Source organism: Condylostylus longicornis, unplaced genomic scaffold, assembly GCF_029603195.1.
Source record: "Condylostylus longicornis isolate FDR11 unplaced genomic scaffold, ASM2960319v2 ptg000014l, whole genome shotgun sequence".
NCBI classification, from domain to species: Eukaryota; Metazoa; Arthropoda; class Insecta; order Diptera; family Dolichopodidae; genus Condylostylus; species Condylostylus longicornis.
In genome coordinates, this window is record NW_026577983.1 from 832,272 (window position 1) to 854,599 (window position 22,328).

At 25.4% G+C, this 22,328-nt stretch overlaps 2 protein-coding genes across 2 annotated transcripts in view; both read right to left on the bottom strand.

The window, feature by feature from the left end:
- Positions 1-3,576: 3,576 nt before the first annotated feature.
- LOC129605763 (doublesex- and mab-3-related transcription factor A2) lies at positions 3,577-6,638 on the bottom strand. Its single transcript, XM_055515691.1, has 4 exons — positions 6,624-6,638; positions 4,714-4,909; positions 4,390-4,577; positions 3,577-3,840 (listed from the first exon to the last, which is right to left on the bottom strand). The coding sequence occupies exons 1-4, from the start codon at positions 6,636-6,638 to the stop codon at positions 3,577-3,579; spliced, it is 663 nt and encodes a 220-aa protein (XP_055371666.1).
- A 1,492-nt stretch (positions 6,639-8,130) lies between these two features.
- The window catches only part of LOC129605764 (doublesex- and mab-3-related transcription factor A2-like), a 50,825-nt gene continuing 36,627 nt past the window's right edge, over positions 8,131-22,328 (bottom strand). The window contains exons 3-5 of the mRNA XM_055515692.1: positions 9,268-9,463; positions 8,944-9,131; positions 8,131-8,394 (exon numbers count right to left, since the gene is read on the bottom strand). Of these exons, the coding sequence (XP_055371667.1) occupies positions 8,131-8,394; positions 8,944-9,131; positions 9,268-9,463 (648 nt within the window). The remainder of the gene's footprint in view (positions 8,395-8,943; positions 9,132-9,267; positions 9,464-22,328) is intronic.

Consider the following 22,328-nt stretch of genomic DNA (forward strand, 5'->3'; position numbering starts at 1 on the left):
GCGTGCATTATAATTTATGCTTTCAATTTTACTTTTGGGGTTCATTATAAAAATCAAAGAGTATAATTTTTTATAAACAAGAAAAATCGAGTATATTCTTTATTTTTTGGTATAAAAATGGAGATGATGCAATAATTTAATGTTGGACAAAAGGCAAAACTGTTGATGTCCTAAGTTATTGATTTAGTCGAAATCGAGATATGTACATGGAATGCACAATTGTCAATACAAAAGTATGCAAATTACAGCAAGAAAAACATGATTTAAAATATTTAATTATAAATAATATTTTTATAGCATTTTAATAAATTTCAAGTTCAATTCTTGCAAAAGTTCTCCAAAATTTAAATTATATCTTTTATTAAATAATAAACTTTTAATATGTAGTCTCAATTAACAAAGTATTAATAACATTGACTTAAGTAGATTTAGTCTTATTGTAACAGATATTTTAATGTAATATTAAGAATAAAAAACAACATTGCTTTTTATGGAATTATGCAAATCCTGAATACGTGTACGTTTCTCACCTAAACTTAAATGAGTTCATTCTTAGTATTCGAGAACATTCCTAGGTTATTAAAGCTTTGTAAGAATAGCTAAAAACAATTTTCATTGTCATTAATCAATTTTTGACTTAAATTGTTTCTTAACATATTGTATACAATATACATATATTACATATGTATATTATACAATATACATATTGTGTACATATCTTTATGTTGGACCCTTCAAAATTGGTTTAAAGCAACGTTAACCCCTGTATAAAAGTTGCAAAACTCAATTTTACAATGCTGTCCGATCTGCTTATTTTTATCTATTACCTGTCAACTGTCATTTGACATCTGACACCTGTCATATCCTTGCTATAATCTGTAATACGTTTTATGTCATGTGTAGTTTTTTTCTTACATTGACGGAGACAGGGATAGTTTTCAAATATAATTTTAATGAAAAATTGTAGAATCACACATTGTTTCTCATTCACTAAATCAATTATCACTAAATTTTTTTTTAATAACATATTGTGCATATCATGTTCTACTATATGTAAATTGTACGGCAGTTATCATGTAACTCTTGAAATCATTCATATGGGTATCACAGAAATGACACGACCAACTCTACCTAATCTCGTTTTAAGTTATAGGTGTTGCTTTAAGCCAATAATAGACAAGGTAATTTCTAAAGCGAGTTCTTAAAATAAAAAAAAAAAAGAAATTTGTTGCAATCCTCAAAATGACAGTATTATGTCCCTTCATAGTTTTAGAACGACGTTTTCTATCATCATCAATGTTAATTATAATGATATTAATAATGATAAGTTTTTATTGCTTCAACAACGCAAAACGAATCGTACCAGTTAGCTCAATAATTCCTGCATTCATGCTTCTTCAGTTTTATTTAAATTTCTCAAAAGAGGCTAACATACACGTACGTATATACATACCTGCAAAATTACTTAATTTTGATATTACGTTAAAAGAACACTTGGTTTATAATAACAACCAATCCCAAACAATTGTGTATCACGGAGGGGATTTAAATTTCTTAACGAGAAAATTCCTTTTTAGAAATGCATTGCTTGAACAAAGAAACTCGTTTTAAATTGAAATTGATGAAAAGGGATTATGACAACGATAAGGATTTTTTGTAAAAAAATATGCGTTTACCTGCTAAAATATAATATAAATATAAAAAATAAATTTTAAAGAAATTTCTTGTGTATAAAACGGGAATTTAAAAAGCAAGGTTTAAAAATATATAAAAGGTATTGTATACAAAGTAAGGAAAATAGCCAATATTAGGCAAGTCGAACCCGCACATATAAAATATGCATTTACATATGTGTGTGCATATGTTTGGGCACACATTATACACATAATATTCCTCCACATTTTCTATATTCAGTTAATTAATATTACTGTTAATTTTAGAATACGTACATTAAATCAGTGTGACAACACAACTGAGTTTTAGGAAAATCGGGATTTGTAAACCTTACATTTAAATTCAATTTATTCTTTAAAATATATGAATCATTATAAAATCATTATAAGACAAACTTTTAGAGAGCCCATATTTTAGTAATCTTTTAACGAAAACTCTTATATTATTTTATATAAAAGGATATTTAAGTAAAAAAATGGTAAAAAAAATTCATTAACACTTTGTCGACTTTTCCAGATAATCGTTATATAATCGTTAAGTCGCTTAAAAAATTGTTCCCTTTATTATATACAATTTATTAAATATTCCATAGAAAATTTTATAAAGCAAAGTTTATACCTGTTATAACAAAATCCTTTTTGAAATAGTAATGAAAGTGAATTTCATAAATCGTTCAGAACGGTAGTCTCTTTTGGTAAATTGCCAAGTATGTATTGTGCATACTTTATCTTTATATATTTTCATTAACTTTTAACATTACGTTTGTGGAGTTTAATAATATAAGTAAAATATATATTCATATGTACACATAATAGTTATTTATCGTATACTCACAAATTTTGTGAAAAAAATGTAACTCAACAGGTGATTGTACCTTTTAATTGAAATTGAGATATTAATAATAAAAAATAACGAAAACCTGGCTGCTATTTGAATTTAAAGATACTGAATGTGCAATAGTTTACTAAACATATTGGTTTTCTATTACTTAGATTCGATTTCTATTTAAATTTATTAAATACTTAGAAAGAATAAAAGAAAATTTACCAATGGACAATACCAGCTATACATTTACGCTGAATCGCATCAAATTTATTTCGATATTGCATATATTTCGGGGTTTAATAACGAGTATCGAAACAAATGATTTTAATATGATTTTAGTTTCCCTGGCGGTAAAAAGATAAACTACATTTTTTTTCCTACAACTATATTAAGCAAAGACATCAACATCATATATATTCACAATAATATTTATATTATTACTGGAAAAATATTCACAATTTAATCTATGTTGCCATGAAAAAATTAATTTGAAATGAATTCTTTCGGAAAATAATTCACAATTGAATGTGCTAGATTTCTGTTTTCAACACAAAAGATTGATTGAAAGTTTTAATTGTGAATTTTTATTTACATTAAATCGGAATATTTCATTTGATTTAATACAAGGATAAATTCTTAATAACCCCTTTAAAATTATATTTGTTAAAAGTTTTTTAATTTGTATAAATTTAAGTCAATTATTTTCAATTTCTTAGAGTCCTGACTTTAAAATTGAGATTAAAAATATGACATATGCGATTTATAGTTTTGCACTCACATATGCACATTGTGTTACTTATACTAGTGAAATAAGAAAGAAAATTTGGATTACATAATTGAATTTAATTAATAGGATAGATTTGGAAAATGGTAGATAAAGTGGTAGTATATAAAGTTGGTGGTGGTATATAAAGTTCTCATTAAATGAATTCTTCATTTTAAAGATATTTTTACTGCATAACACATAATTATGCAAAAAAAAATTAAAAACTAAATAACTTTTATTTGACTAATTAAACTTATTACCAGAGTTTTTATAAAATATGCCAATTTAATTTTTCTTTTTCAATTTTCTTATTAATTCAAGTGAAATGAATCCATACATGGACAATTTGGTAGAGTACATCTTGGTGCTAAATTTGGTAAATGACCCATTGTTACAGGAATACTCATTGGTAATAACCATTTTGGATATGCGATTAAAGGTGTATAGTGTGGTTGAGGAGGTAATGGTGTTGGTTGATTTATTGGAATTTGAATTGGTGTAACTACTGATGCACTACTACTCGCAGTAGAGGATGATGGTAATGTAATGGTTGATGTACAACTTGTTGAAGGTACCTAAAATTCAATATTTATTAGTTGTTTTTATTATTTAAAAAAAAGCTTTAATTTTATGTTATGTTATTGGAACAACAAAATACATATACAAACATGTACAAATTTCAAATTATTCATGTCCTTTTAATGTATATTTTTAAATTGCTATCAAAATTTTATATCGCATAAACGAAATCATATAAAATTTTTGTAGAAAAATCGAATTCATGCATTTATCTTATGCCTATTCAGTACCCATTTAATGTTCTTCATACTCAAATTTAAAATAAAAAGCAATATATAACAATATTTGTTTGAAAGAAAAATAATTTCCTCGCAGAAAAATATCGATTTCATAAAGAAAACATTTTGCTATAGTGTTAGAATTTAAATAAAATTAAGGGAAAATAAGATAAATAAAAGAAATAAACCGAAATTTTCAAGAGCTTATATAATGTACATACATATATGTAAATGTAATCGAATGTCTTCATATTAAAATAATATACGGTGCATTATATTATATACATACATATATATACTAAATAAAGTTCGTATAATTTCGATTACCTGCGATGAGGGTGGTCTAAATGCACTCACAGATTGTGATGGTGAACATTGTTCAATTGCTCTTAAAAGATCTAAATCACATCGTTTTAATACCAATTCTAAAACTGATCGTTTTCTATGTGGAAATAATTGTGCTAACATATCAATTGCACTCTGTGATACTGTAGGATTTGAAGAATTTGAAGAAGCTAAAAAAAAATAAATAAAATTTAAAGGAAGAAATAATCAATATGTATGTGGAATAATATTATATTCAAAATTGCATGTGTACATATTTAGTTCTATTATAATATATTTAATTAAAAAGTTGTATAGGTTACTTACTTGATTTCACTGAATCCTTATCGGAAATTGTTGGTGAAGATGAGAGTGGTGGCGGTGGTGGACTATTACAAGGATTTGTTACTGTCATTCCAAAAATTTTTCCTGGTGGTAAAGTTTCTAATGGTACACCTTTTTCATTTGAAGCAAGTCTTAATGCAATCGCATCTTCTACAGCTTGTTGACGTTTTAACGCTACCTAAACAAAAAAAAGAAATAGAAAAAAAATTATTATTATTATTATTTTTAAAATTTTTACATTTCTGTTGCGTTTTTGGCATATACGATAATATTCAGTTTTTGTAATTTTCTATTGTTTTCTCTTTAATTAGAATTATGGTGCTTTTTATGTACGTATTCTTCTACATTTTCCTCATGGATTATTTCATTCAAGATTCAATTATTCCGAATTAAATTTGAAAATTTTTCAATTGTAAGAATAGCTAAAAACAATTTTCATTGTCATTAATCAATTTTTGACTTAAATTGTTTCTTAACATATTGTATACAATATACATATATTACATATGTATATTATACAATATACATATTGTGTACATATCTTTATGTTGGACCCTTCAAAATTGGTTTAAAGCAACGTTAACCCCTGTATAAAAGTTGCAAAACTCAATTTTACAATGCTGTCCGATCTGCTTATTTTTATCTATTACCTGTCAACTGTCATTTGACATCTGACACCTGTCATATCCTTGCTATAATCTGTAATACGTTTTATGTCATGTGTAGTTTTTTTCTTACATTGACGGAGACAGGGATAGTTTTCAAATATAATTTTAATGAAAAATTGTAGAATCACACATTGTTTCTCATTCACTAAATCAATTATCACTAAATTTTTTTTTAATAACATATTGTGCATATCATGTTCTACTATATGTAAATTGTACGGCAGTTATCATGTAACTCTTGAAATCATTCATATGGGTATCACAGAAATGACACGACCAACTCTACCTAATCTCGTTTTAAGTTATAGGTGTTGCTTTAAGCCAATAATAGACAAGGTAATTTCTAAAGCGAGTTCTTAAAATAAAAAAAAAAAAGAAATTTGTTGCAATCCTCAAAATGACAGTATTATGTCCCTTCATAGTTTTAGAACGACGTTTTCTATCATCATCAATGTTAATTATAATGATATTAATAATGATAAGTTTTTATTGCTTCAACAACGCAAAACGAATCGTACCAGTTAGCTCAATAATTCCTGCATTCATGCTTCTTCAGTTTTATTTAAATTTCTCAAAAGAGGCTAACATACACGTACGTATATACATACCTGCAAAATTACTTAATTTTGATATTACGTTAAAAGAACACTTGGTTTATAATAACAACCAATCCCAAACAATTGTGTATCACGGAGGGGATTTAAATTTCTTAACGAGAAAATTCCTTTTTAGAAATGCATTGCTTGAACAAAGAAACTCGTTTTAAATTGAAATTGATGAAAAGGGATTATGACAACGATAAGGATTTTTTGTAAAAAAATATGCGTTTACCTGCTAAAATATAATATAAATATAAAAAATAAATTTTAAAGAAATTTCTTGTGTATAAAACGGGAATTTAAAAAGCAAGGTTTAAAAATATATAAAAGGTATTGTATACAAAGTAAGGAAAATAGCCAATATTAGGCAAGTCGAACCCGCACATATAAAATATGCATTTACATATGTGTGTGCATATGTTTGGGCACACATTATACACATAATATTCCTCCACATTTTCTATATTCAGTTAATTAATATTACTGTTAATTTTAGAATACGTACATTAAATCAGTGTGACAACACAACTGAGTTTTAGGAAAATCGGGATTTGTAAACCTTACATTTAAATTCAATTTATTCTTTAAAATATATGAATCATTATAAAATCATTATAAGACAAACTTTTAGAGAGCCCATATTTTAGTAATCTTTTAACGAAAACTCTTATATTATTTTATATAAAAGGATATTTAAGTAAAAAAATGGTAAAAAAAATTCATTAACACTTTGTCGACTTTTCCAGATAATCGTTATATAATCGTTAAGTCGCTTAAAAAATTGTTCCCTTTATTATATACAATTTATTAAATATTCCATAGAAAATTTTATAAAGCAAAGTTTATACCTGTTATAACAAAATCCTTTTTGAAATAGTAATGAAAGTGAATTTCATAAATCGTTCAGAACGGTAGTCTCTTTTGGTAAATTGCCAAGTATGTATTGTGCATACTTTATCTTTATATATTTTCATTAACTTTTAACATTACGTTTGTGGAGTTTAATAATATAAGTAAAATATATATTCATATGTACACATAATAGTTATTTATCGTATACTCACAAATTTTGTGAAAAAAATGTAACTCAACAGGTGATTGTACCTTTTAATTGAAATTGAGATATTAATAATAAAAAATAACGAAAACCTGGCTGCTATTTGAATTTAAAGATACTGAATGTGCAATAGTTTACTAAACATATTGGTTTTCTATTACTTAGATTCGATTTCTATTTAAATTTATTAAATACTTAGAAAGAATAAAAGAAAATTTACCAATGGACAATACCAGCTATACATTTACGCTGAATCGCATCAAATTTATTTCGATATTGCATATATTTCGGGGTTTAATAACGAGTATCGAAACAAATGATTTTAATATGATTTTAGTTTCCCTGGCGGTAAAAAGATAAACTACATTTTTTTTCCTACAACTATATTAAGCAAAGACATCAACATCATATATATTCACAATAATATTTATATTATTACTGGAAAAATATTCACAATTTAATCTATGTTGCCATGAAAAAATTAATTTGAAATGAATTCTTTCGGAAAATAATTCACAATTGAATGTGCTAGATTTCTGTTTTCAACACAAAAGATTGATTGAAAGTTTTAATTGTGAATTTTTATTTACATTAAATCGGAATATTTCATTTGATTTAATACAAGGATAAATTCTTAATAACCCCTTTAAAATTATATTTGTTAAAAGTTTTTTAATTTGTATAAATTTAAGTCAATTATTTTCAATTTCTTAGAGTCCTGACTTTAAAATTGAGATTAAAAATATGACATATGCGATTTATAGTTTTGCACTCACATATGCACATTGTGTTACTTATACTAGTGAAATAAGAAAGAAAATTTGGATTACATAATTGAATTTAATTAATAGGATAGATTTGGAAAATGGTAGATAAAGTGGTAGTATATAAAGTTGGTGGTGGTATATAAAGTTCTCATTAAATGAATTCTTCATTTTAAAGATATTTTTACTGCATAACACATAATTATGCAAAAAAAAATTAAAAACTAAATAACTTTTATTTGACTAATTAAACTTATTACCAGAGTTTTTATAAAATATGCCAATTTAATTTTTCTTTTTCAATTTTCTTATTAATTCAAGTGAAATGAATCCATACATGGACAATTTGGTAGAGTACATCTTGGTGCTAAATTTGGTAAATGACCCATTGTTACAGGAATACTCATTGGTAATAACCATTTTGGATATGCGATTAAAGGTGTATAGTGTGGTTGAGGAGGTAATGGTGTTGGTTGATTTATTGGAATTTGAATTGGTGTAACTACTGATGCACTACTACTCGCAGTAGAGGATGATGGTAATGTAATGGTTGATGTACAACTTGTTGAAGGTACCTAAAATTCAATATTTATTAGTTGTTTTTATTATTTAAAAAAAAGCTTTAATTTTATGTTATGTTATTGGAACAACAAAATACATATACAAACATGTACAAATTTCAAATTATTCATGTCCTTTTAATGTATATTTTTAAATTGCTATCAAAATTTTATATCGCATAAACGAAATCATATAAAATTTTTGTAGAAAAATCGAATTCATGCATTTATCTTATGCCTATTCAGTACCCATTTAATGTTCTTCATACTCAAATTTAAAATAAAAAGCAATATATAACAATATTTGTTTGAAAGAAAAATAATTTCCTCGCAGAAAAATATCGATTTCATAAAGAAAACATTTTGCTATAGTGTTAGAATTTAAATAAAATTAAGGGAAAATAAGATAAATAAAAGAAATAAACCGAAATTTTCAAGAGCTTATATAATGTACATACATATATGTAAATGTAATCGAATGTCTTCATATTAAAATAATATACGGTGCATTATATTATATACATACATATATATACTAAATAAAGTTCGTATAATTTCGATTACCTGCGATGAGGGTGGTCTAAATGCACTCACAGATTGTGATGGTGAACATTGTTCAATTGCTCTTAAAAGATCTAAATCACATCGTTTTAATACCAATTCTAAAACTGATCGTTTTCTATGTGGAAATAATTGTGCTAACATATCAATTGCACTCTGTGATACTGTAGGATTTGAAGAATTTGAAGAAGCTAAAAAAAAATAAATAAAATTTAAAGGAAGAAATAATCAATATGTATGTGGAATAATATTATATTCAAAATTGCATGTGTACATATTTAGTTCTATTATAATATATTTAATTAAAAAGTTGTATAGGTTACTTACTTGATTTCACTGAATCCTTATCGGAAATTGTTGGTGAAGATGAGAGTGGTGGCGGTGGTGGACTATTACAAGGATTTGTTACTGTCATTCCAAAAATTTTTCCTGGTGGTAAAGTTTCTAATGGTACACCTTTTTCATTTGAAGCAAGTCTTAATGCAATCGCATCTTCTACAGCTTGTTGACGTTTTAACGCTACCTAAACAAAAAAAAGAAATAGAAAAAAAATTATTATTATTATTATTTTTAAAATTTTTACATTTCTGTTGCGTTTTTGGCATATACGATAATATTCAGTTTTTGTAATTTTCTATTGTTTTCTCTTTAATTAGAATTATGGTGCTTTTTATGTACGTATTCTTCTACATTTTCCTCATGGATTATTTCATTCAAGATTCAATTATTCCGAATTAAATTTGAAAATTTTTCAATTGATTCTTTGCATCAATTTAAATTTGACAAGGCAGTTCTTACTATTCTTTGGGAAATATTATTTTTTCGAAAACAAAAAATTGGATTAATTTATTAACAAAAATAATATTTTGATTCCTGTTTGGAGCGTTCATCATGGTTCTCTTCATTCTTAAAATAATTATAGAGCACTTACTAAAAATTACAAGTTTTTACATAAAAAAAAATTAAAACAATTTTAATTAAAGCATTTTGAAAAATCTTATTGCAAAAAATTACAAATTTTTTTTTTTTTTGAAAGATTTCTCCCAAAATTCTGAAAAAAAAAAACAAGAAAACCAATTTGCCTTAAAGATATTTGCAAAGTTAATTTATAAAAATATTTTACGGAAGTCTCTGTATTGTAGACCACAACGTGTAATGGAATTTTCATCATAATGGTATTGAGAAAATTATAAAAGTCAACATTTCAAAGGATAAAATTGATCATATATCCTTCATATATGAAATCACAAATATTTTTTGTATACCCGTAAGCAAAATGAAATCGACCAATTCAAAATAAACAATGAAATAAAATTTTTCTTCAACATTTGTTCGAAACAAGCATCTTAAAAGATTTATGTTGTGTTTTCATTTCTAATTTGCTCTTTTTATTTCTCTCTTTTTGCTTTCTCTACATGTTACTAAAAATGTCCTTTTACAAAATTTCAATTGTACATTTGTGTATGTTTGTATGTATGTCATTGATAGTTGGTTAATCAAATCAAATTCTTTATTTGCCCAAGTGTTAATCATTCGAAATGAAATTTCATACTAGTTAAATATCAAGGGAATCTGAACTGACTTGAATATTAATGTTTTGTTTATACAACAGAGATGAGTTCATTCTTTTTTTTTTGGGAAAATTTTACATTGTTTTGAATTAAAATGGTTATTGCTAATTCGCCTGCTAGTTGAAAATTTCTGAATTTTCTGAATAATAAAGATTTTTTACATAAACGTTTTAAATATATGTATGTGCATATATGAGCTGGAGAAATATTAAATAAGTTTATGATTGAATCCGATTTTAGTTTATTGCATTTACTATGATTTGGCCTTTGGATTTGTTATGATTATGATTATCAGAAACGTCATATAACAGACCTGCCCAACATAAACAATTCATTATAATGCATTAACTATAATGAAAAGCGTTCAACTTCAAAATACAAATGTGACAGCACAATATTGAGAAAAATATGTCACGCGATCATTTCTCTCATAATTTATTCAATTACTTTTTATAAGAGAAAAATATATCATATAAAACATTATTGTTTTACAAGTGAAACAAAGAAAGTCAGTGTGATTGTGTCAAACAGTTAACGGTGGTTATAAATGCATTTTTTATATTTACTTCAATACTAATTGACGTTTCTTGTTATTCATATTTTTTTATACAATCCTGTTAAAGATGAATTCGTTTAAAAATAAATTTTCTTCAGGCGAATTTTATTTTGGACGTCTACTCAAGAATCTTCATCAACATTTTAAGAAACTTTTACTTCTATTAGTATTGAAACTAGTATAATTTTTAAAATTTATTAGAAAAATTTAATTCTTAAATTTAAAAAATTTTTTGAGCTCAAAATAAGTTTGTATGTGTAATAACTGTTTTTCTGATACACGCTATTAAAGTTAATGCAAAACAGGTTTACATACAAAGCAAACATACCGATTATACACAATCTATTAAAATTATCAACAATTTGGATTACGACGTAAAGAATGTACACATACTTACATTTTTTAATTCCGTTATTTATTTGAAATTATAACGGTAACAGAGAATATTACTTTGATTGTTTTACTCAATTGCTGTTCGAATGGGGCAGAATTGTAAGTGTATGCGAATTGTAAATGTATTCAAATGCGAATAAATGATTCGGAAGTAGAATAAGATAATTGAATACTCTTCTCTTCTTCTTTTTCATTCACTCTTTCTTCTTCATTCATTCATACCTAGATAATAATGTAAAACAATTTGATTTGTGTTGTTTAGTGTTATGATTATATGTTTAGAAAGTTTCAAATTTCCGAAGTTAAATAGACACAATATAGATATATTACAATGATTTCCATTAGAATATGAGAAAAAAGAGATTAATGTTTTTTTTAAATTAAAAATGAATATTAATTTGATGCTACTCGTAAATTTGATTTGTATTATTGATTAAAACCAAACTTATTTATCACTAGGTGTTATTGCGGGGCAAATGAATGATTAAAATGTAAACGAACTTAACAATATACGAGGACATACATACATACATAACAAGTTGCTCAATTGCAGGATATGTTTTATTTATATAATCAAATTTTAATATCTTCATATATTCCTCTATTGCATACTTTAAGGAGGAGAAAAAGAAAATCTTATGTGCGCTTTTAATAAGCGCATTTTTTTAATTCCGTTGGAAGTGTTCTAAAATTAGTTTGCGTTTCATCTACCCTCAATAACTATAATAACATAGACTGATGGAAATTCTTCAAGCTTTCTTATTGAATTCGATTTCAATTAATAATGCTGACACTAACTTTGTTTGTTTTGGTCTATAATTTGTTTTTACTGATTTGCGACGTTATAAAAACTTTAAAGCTCTCAGAAATGTGTCGCATGTATAGGAAGACACTCATATTCTAAACTAACATAATTTATAAGATGGGGAATAAAATCTAAGTAAGCACTTTTTTTTTAATTTCAAATTTTTATTTTTCATTTCTATGGACATACGAAACAAAATTCAATTTAAGAAAAAAATTTTATGAAAAATTATTTGCAATGGAAAGAAAACCTAAACAATAATGTTTTAAGCACAACACTGTCGAATGTCGATCAAGGGGTTACAGAAGTACATAGTCAGAAATAACACGTATGTATTAATAAGTAAGTGTTTGTATTCAATTTAGTTAGTGAAATGTTAAATTTAAGGAAGTTTAAATAGTAAAGTCCATTTGACTTCAAAATTTATCTTGTGGTCATTAATCGCTTTCTCCAAATGTATGAATCTATACAGATGCACATATATACACAATGTATGTACATACATATATACATACACTCACAATGATATCTATAATGCACGCTTCCAAATTTTTTGCAAAAAACTCACTCACTTATACAATACTTCAATAATTGCAAATATGAAAGCAAAATTCAAATTAATTTCATTAACATTTTAACAATTAACACTAGGAATTTACTGGTACATATTTTATTATAACAATTTCTGGCCGTAGCTGTAACTTTGTTTAAATGTACTAAATTTTACAACACAGAAAGCACGTTTTGAGGTTAATTAATAAAACTTAAATGTGTCTAAAAATTTCTTTTTTTTCATGTTCAACAAAAATTAACGTTTTTATAATATTTTTTTTTAAATGTGTGAAATTGCATATTTTTATTTTTTACATACTACATACATACAACATAATTTATGATGGTTTTAACTTAACGTGCCCCTCAAAAATTAAGTTTCGAATTTTATCAATGAAATTATACTTAGATTTTTCTTCAATTTGTAAATAGTAGGGTTTATATTGAATACCAGAAAAATAATATAAGATTTATGAAACTTGGTACTTCACTTATGTATTGTAGTTGCAGCAAAATCACCTTGAATGTGTGGAAATTGTGTTCTGACTTACAATTTCACTTAAGTTGCATAATAGATGCATTTTCGAAGTAAAATATTTTGGCAAATATAGTGCTCTGGAATCTGTTTTAGATATATGCAACTTTCGAATTTAATTCGTTCTATGTACCAAATTGAAGAGGGAAAGCATATCACTGGCAGAAGCTAAACAAAATGATAGTAGGAAACAATCTTTTAAAAGAAATTAAACAATTGGAAGAAGCTATGCAATTTATACAATATTTAAAAAAAAAAAGTTGCCGACTGTTCATCGGTCTAAGATAAATAAGTGTTATAATTTTTAGTTTGAAGAAGAATTTACTAGAAATTTCTTAAATCCTTTGCTTAGTTCGTTGGTTGAAATATTGTATAGAACAGGAAAAAAGTCTTTAATAATCTAAATGAAAAAGGAATATTGGAAATTTACCGTCTATCAGCAGTGCAGCAAAATATCAAATCAATTTGCGCCGCCTATGAATACTCGAACCAGGCTCATATTGTTTTAAGTACTTTTCTTTTACTTTTAGAAATAAATATCACAAATTTTTTTAAAATAATATTATAGTAATTAAATTATGCCAACAATTTCGTAAAACAAATCTCAAAGTCAAAAGCAATTTTAAAAAATTATATTCAATTTTTTTTTTTACATTTTGTGCACAAATATAATTACATAGATATTATATAAGGGAGTATACATACAATGTATAGGTGTCTTTAATAGTTTTTCTTCCTCTATGCTTAATTTAAAATCTCGGAAGCTAAAAATGATGAAGAAAGAAAACACAAAAATTAAATTGTTTTGCCACCTAGTCTGTACGTATTCAAGTTAATTTAAACTTTTTAGCTAATTATTTTAATGTATCTGTTTAACACATTACATTAGCCATTAAAAAACACAACAAAATCAGAAATCTATCAAATATTTTGACGTTTCGACAATTTCATTTTAAATATTACAAATATCAAATTTCATAAAAAATTTTTTTTTTAACCACATCTTTTCAATATTTCTTTGTTCTATTCGAAACCAAAAGCATTTTTATGTTTATTTTTCATAATTTGTAAAAATTCTTTAGTTTTTTCTTCTGTTACCGCAATGCATTTACGATGCAATGTGTGACATTTTATATAATGTAGACTCAATGGAAAAAAAAATATCAAGTAGCCCATTAATTAAAAATATGAAAAATTATAATGGATTTTAATATTTTAATAATTTTTTTAACATCCAATATATTTTCTGTTGATATGGATGTCATCACAGACCTATTAATGAATTTTTGAATGATTTTATTAATAAAAAATAAAATTGCTCGAAAGTCAAATTAAAAATGGAATTTCTCGTCGAAAATTTTTAATTTTTCTAAATAGAATTAAATTTTCGTGTAATATATGTATTTACATACCTACACATGTAGATACATATGTATGTATATGGATGTTAAATATTTTATAAATGTGATAGATTTGAATAGATTCTACAGTGAATGCAAAAAATGGAGAAAAATATTCATACAACATAATTTAATATTGGAAATTTTCACAATCTTACACTATTCTTTCTCCCATTTTCATATCAATGAAAATATTTTGCAAGTTTTAGTTAATATAGATTAATTATAATTTACAATTAGAAAAACGTGTACTAACTGATATAGTGAAATCGTTTTGAATTACTTAAAATTGCATTACGGCAGTGATTATAAAATCAGCTACTGGGTAAATTATTATTATATCAGTTACAGGTAAGTTAATATAATACTGCGCAATTATTCTTCAATTATTTGAAGTTATTTGGTAATTTATTCACCGTGACATCGATCTTGCAAATAAAACATAAAACTAACAATATTACATGATTCAATTTGCAAATTAAAATAGTTTGATAATGATCCAAGTTTTTAAGTTTACTAATTGTACCTGTTTTACCTTCGACTTCTCTCTAAAATAGCTCTCTTCCTAAAATATTTCCTTCTATGGTTAAGTATAAATTTATTTGACAATTTTAAAGAACAGAACAGTTAAAAATAAATTATGTGACAACAATTGATGACGTTTAATAAAAGTGACGTTCTAAATTATGATCTAAAATAGAAATTATAAGCAATACATTATTATTGCAAAACTATAAGTAAGACTATTTTGTAATTATCGTTTGTAAGTGCTTTATTTGTGCAAAAATTGCAAAATTGTTGTCAGGTTTAAATAGCTTATTTATAAATTTCTAACAAGTCATAAATTTATTATAGAATCCATTTTTAAGTCCTCTAGAAATATTATAGAAGCTTTATCGTTATCTATGTAAGGTTTAATATATTTAAATGAATTTTATATAATTTTCTTCCTTACATAATTTTTATAATTCTGAAAAGTTATATAAATGTCTCTCATATATTAATTAAAGTTTCTCATATATTTGAAGAATTTAAAATTTAATATAAGCTAAAATAAAACTTAATGTATGCTCACGTCTAGAGTCATGTTGCATAAGTTATGAAAAATTAATTTTGGTATTTTTTTAATTATTATTGTAGTTTTATGCTGTGGAAATATTTGAAAAACTAACAACTGACAGAAAATCGATAGTTTGCTTAGCAAGTCACAAAAATTCTGAATTCTTCGATCATCACTATCGCCTATACTCCAAAAGCTAAGTTTTTAACAATAATATTAAAGTTGATCAGAAAATTTTAACATAATTTATGCTTCGCAATATTTTTGACCATAACAAGTTCTATTATTTTATATAATAATAGGCCATTGAAAAATTTAAAACATCTTCAAATTTTTTTCACATTACCTGAGCTGCCATAATTCTTTGACGTTCATGTATTAATTCACATTTAGGGCAACGGCATGTCCGATATGTACACATTTTCTTATGTCCCCTTAAACCTGATATTATCCCATGATTTCTACATCTAGCACATTTTGGTATTCTTGGACTTAATAATTTATTATCGAAATTTTTTAAACTACTAAATCCATTCTTAATTTTAGAACCTTTCATTGTTGTTGTGGCAATTAATTGATTTGTTAATGAAGTATTAGAATTACCGTTATTTTCACAATTTTTTGTATTTTGCAATTCATTCATAATTTTATTTTTTTCTTTTTTGAAAATTTAAATTCAATTTAACAACTTTGTTTTTTCAAATTCAATCATAAATATTAATTTAATTTCCAATTTGTTAAAAAAATATTGTGAAACCAAAAACAAAAACAAAAACGAATAACACACACAATTTATTTAATATTCACCGAAAAAAAAAAATAGTAAAATATTTTCTTTGTTGCTCTTTCACTTAAAATCCTGTCAAATCAGGAAAGAGACTTCTTCACTTAGAATTCGAAAAGAAACAAGCTGGGCCATATAGAAATTTTTTTGAACTTAATGAAAATGATTCGAAAAAATTTGAAATTTTTAAATTTATCTGTCTATGAATGTGTGAGTGTATGTAGCAAAAATTTTGGAAAATTTTCTTTAATAGAAATTTTATTTCATATATTTTTGTTATTATACAAAAAAAATAAGCAAATTAGAAAAAATGGTTTGATATTTGTACTTAAGGATACCTCCGCATAAAAAAATTTATTAGTGCTTTAAAAATTGGATTAGTTTTAAGGGTTGAGTTCTAACTCAAAATTGTGGAAGTCTATAATTTTTATGAAAAATAAATTTAATTATACTTATAACGTATAATATGCCCAATTTTTTAAGCGAAAAAAAATTTAAACGTACAAATGCAAAACAGATTGATCACGTAGCCAAAGAAGTAGGTTACGACAGAAAAATTAAAAAAACATTTTTTTCAAAGTGGACTAGAAGCATTGACATACCGCTTTCCAGATGGACGCTCTGTCTGCTCTAGTTTCAGAGCTACGAAGAAATGGTCGGAAAATTTAAACCCTATAAATCTCTTCAATTTTTCAATAAAACTTACAAAACTCTATTGTTTTGAAGCAAATACGAACAATCACTATATTCTTATAAAATACCAGAAGATTTTACATTTTCTTGAAAATACATACAAACATATATGTAATAAATTCTCTCTTTTTCATAAAACAGCTCGAAAATTTGTCAACTTACTTACGATAATATAAGAGGCGCCATTAACTTTATTGCAATCATAAAGTTGTTGGGAAAACTTTAATTAATTTTACCTTATTGTTGTACGAGCAATGAAACCAATTTTTAATTTTACATAATGAAATTAATTAAGAAATTATTTCATACTTTGATTATAGTTATAAATTTTTTTCATGCCAAATAAGATTTTCTATACAAATTTTAAGAATTTTTTTAATTTTTCGCAACAAAATTCAAAAACTCTTAAATTATTATTCAATGAAAAAATAATTACCAAAACTGACCACGCCCATTTTTTCATAATTAGAAACGAAATATTAAATTTATAATATCATTGAAAATATTTTTCTCAAATAAATATTAAAAAAAAAGAAAAGAATTATTGTAACACGCAATCTCGTACCGGACAACGCCACACAGAAATAAGAAATTTTTTTGTGTTTTTTAATATTGTTATATTTTATTTTTAAAAATAGATTCCTTTAAGTTTTTCCTTTTGTACAATAATGTGCAATGACATACAAACGCACATTATAAGAGAACATAAAAGATACATAAGTATAAGAGAAAAAGTAACGTATACAATCAATATGGCACCAGGCATATTCCACTTCGTCATACATACCTACTTATAAATAACTATTGTACTCGTATTTGGATGCTGGCGAATAAAGGATACAAAATATGTTTTTTGTTTTGTGATTTTTCTGATGAAAAACTGTCTTTTTAAATTTTATTTGAGTATAGAAAATTTCAATATTATTTATTATTATAATATGACGGTGCTTGCTATACATACTGGGCGTGTATTTGTAAAATATTTTGATACGTAAATTTTCCATTGGATGTGAAAATCATTTTTTTCTTTATGCTTAATTTAAAGATATGAGACCTCCTACCGGAAAAATAAAGAAAATTCTTAAGTTTTCATTTTGTTTCGAAGTTAATGTTACTGTATCGCTTTGTTTTGTAATAATGAAAATGTTTTCTGTTTTATAACATAAACATTTATGCACTCATATTATTTATGCTGTGCTCTGAAGTAGAAATGAAAATTAATTATACATACAAAATGTTGTGTGTATACAAGTATGTACATATGTATATCAATAATATTCCTTACGTGTAGGACAAATTAACTATAAAATTTCAAAGAACATTTATGAGTGTAATGAAATATACTTGAAATATAAGGTAAAAAATTTAAGTTTTAAAAGAATACTACACTGTCGTATCACTGTGGTATTTGAATAAAAAAGAATTCTTGTATATTTATTTTGACTGATTTGTAAAGAATTGAAAATTTTCTTCAATTCAAATCTAATACTATGAAAGATAATTTTTCCGAGTCTTTGATATTTTCGTCTTATTTATATTGCTTTTGCATCCTTGTTATTTTTAATTAATTAACAACTGGGATTTAACAATAATATTTTATGTAACATTTTAAAAAACAAATTTTACTTTTTATAAACTCCTGTAAAGAAAATGCCCATACTAAATTTACTAGTGCAAAATCATAAATTTTATAAATTATGCGAAATAAATGTTAAACCTAAAAAGAGTTGTCCCTCGTCATTAAATCTTGTCATTAAATTACAATATTTTTTAAAGCGACATAAATAAATTCCTGTAAGTTAAAATGTGGATTGTTGTATACAATACTCGTATCGGATTTACCTAATTTTTTTTTAAATTAAAAGTATAAAAAAACAGTAAAATAATCAAAAATTCTGTGGTCTCGAAGCAAAATGTACCTACTAAGTCAAATATTCAAGTTAGTGGCAAGTCATAGCAGACCTGTATGGTTGAGGTGCTGATTAAATTTGCCCCATACGTAACATAGTGGCAAGTCAAAGTCTTTAGGTAAATTTATTTTCTTTCTATAGGACATTTTTTTATTCTTTCCGTAGAGCTCTATATTCAATGATATTCGTCATCACAACACAGATTATTATGGTACTGAAATGAACCAATAATTTGCTTCATTTCAGTTCCATAAGTGGTATTTTGAAGTATGCGTCCTTATAGTTTATAAAACAGTATGCGTTGTATAACTTATTTTTTTTAATTTTTTCCATAGTAAAAAAACCTCCGTATATCTCATATATTAACCCAGTCTAAATTCTACCAAATTCATTCTATTAGTTAGTATTGTTTTTTTCTTTGATGCGACTTTATATATAGTTTGCACGACAGTTGACCCTAGGTTTAAACAATTGTCGAACAATAACAAATATTTTCTTCTACGCATGATAGAGAAATTAAAAAAGTGAAAATGCCTTAAGTCGAAATCGTCAAATTGCCGAAAAATTTTCTTTGGAAACCCATGATCTAACACTTTTATAAGTGTTTATAAAGTGTAGAAACTATCAAAGTGTTTATAAGAATAAACCGTCATTTATCAAATATTGATCGACTTTTGAGTCGCCCACATGATTGTATGTACGAGGACTGTCCCAGAATTAAGTAGCCTAACCAAGAAAACACAAAAATTTTGAAAAAAATAAGCCTGGCAGAAAGCCCTATCATTTTAAGGATTAACTGTCACACTTTTATTTTTTTTTTTTTCTTTTCAGATTACCGACTATTAATAGTGAAGCTTTTCAGTAAAATTTTAATATTGATAAAATTGGTCATCGTTATGTCATTCTACACATTCATATAGATTCTAAACTAGGGGAGTCTGCTCCCTCATATGCAATGATTAAAAATTTGGTAGCGCAGTTTAAACGTGGCCGTACGAGCTATGAAGATGAACATCGCACTGGTCGACCAAATGAGGGAACCACGCCAGAAACGGTTAAAAAAATCCACAAAATTATACTAGACGACTGTCGATTGAAAGTGCGTGAGTTGATTGTATGTAAATACATAAATTAGTACATAAATTAAAACATCCAATTTGAGCATTTGAGTCCGTCACAGGTCTCATAAGAACCAATTCAACTTTAATTTAATTGTCAACCGATTTAAGAATAACAATAATCGAATATTTTTGTTTTGCGTTCAACAATTTATTTTAGGAAATATTTAAACGATAAAAAAAAAACTTTCAAATTGTCTTCAATTATAACTCATAGTAACGCAATTTCTTTATACATACATAAATTAAGTAAGTAAGTACGTAATAATAAATGAATAATTATGGCTTATCAGGGTAACACTTAATTATTTTTCAAGTTATACTCTAAATTTTTAATTAATTATCGCCATTGTTATTGTGCTTTGAAAAGTTTTTATGTTTCTTTGTAAAATTTACCGAAAATCTTCGTAAGTATAAGTGAAATGCGTTTCCTCAAATAAAAAAAATTATTTGTTACCAAATGGTTATTAATTTTTATTTTAACAATTTCTTATTTTTTTTTTATAAAGAAAAGTATCCACTTATAATAAATATTTAGATTCAAAATAAAAATTAAATTTATTTTTTTCTTATGTAAAATAATTTGTTGCGATGTTAAAATGTCCCATTTTACTAGTTATATAAGTAGGTATGTCCGTGAGTATGAGTGTGTATAAAAATATTGTGGCGCTTCTAATCAAACCATTAAAATATCTTGGTTTGGTCTTGGTATGGTATTTGTAAAAGTACACGGGTACCTACGTGTATGAATTTCTATAGAAATCTACATTTTATATGAATTACACACGTATGTACATACATACATGTATCATATCGAGAAAATGTGGAAGTGTATACAATATGTACATTTATACATACATTTATGTAACGAGTATATTCTAATATTAATCTATATTTTGTTTGTTAATCGATTTTAATTATTAGTGTTATGAACATTAAGATCAAAAGTTTTGGAAGAAAAATACTGGCGCCAAATTATTGTGTATATTAGGATTTTAAATATTTTTTGATTTTATTTTCCATCAATTTCTTTTGATAAACTTTTGATACGCCATTTATACAATTATGATTTGTTTTTATTTTCATTTTTAAAAATGGTATTTTTAAAATTTGATTCTTTCTTTATCATTTAAGAAAATTTAATTTTTAAAGGTATTACAAAGTCGAAATTCCGTCAAATATACGACATGTGCATGTTATGAACCAGTTTGATTGCTTTTATATGAGGGGCGGTAGATATTATATTACATTATGGTTTCAAGTAAAATTTGGCTTTCTTTTTCCTGCAAACAAAAATTTCCGATTTAGTTTTGTATAAATTTATTTTCAGTCAAACAAATGTCAACATTTTTGAGTGTATGGACTTATAATTTAAATGACTGTCTGCTCTCTGGCATGTTATAGAGCATGTTATAGAGCATGCCAGAGAGCAGACAGTTAATTAAACAAAAATGATCACCATCAGTGCTCCGACTGCATTTTGCACATGCAGTCGGGCCGATATATACGTGTCTAACATAAAAGCAAACCTCCTTTATTATTTTTCCAAACAAATATTAGTACAAAAATTTTTTTGCTTTCATGTAGAACTGAATTCCGACATTAGAGCTGCAATTAATTATACGTGAAAAACCTAAAAAAAATATCTACTCGTTATGCCAATTTCATTTTTATATCCCTCTGAAATTTTTGTCAAACTACGTACCATGAGTAGAAAACTTAAAAAAAATTTTCGACGTTCTTTTAAGCGTTCGACTGTACTTAAGAACTAATAACTATATTTAGTAAGCTCGCAATAATGCATACGGTACACAGATAAAAATAATTCAAAATTATCCTTAAATTATTTTTCAGTTTCAAAGTAGAGAAATTATGTTTTGGGAAAAGTTAACCACAAAACCCTATATAAGCTACAAATTACTTAATTATTATTTTACTACAATTTTCTGGTTTTTGGTATCTTAATATTGCATGAACAAATTTACATTTTTATAATCATATCAATTAACAC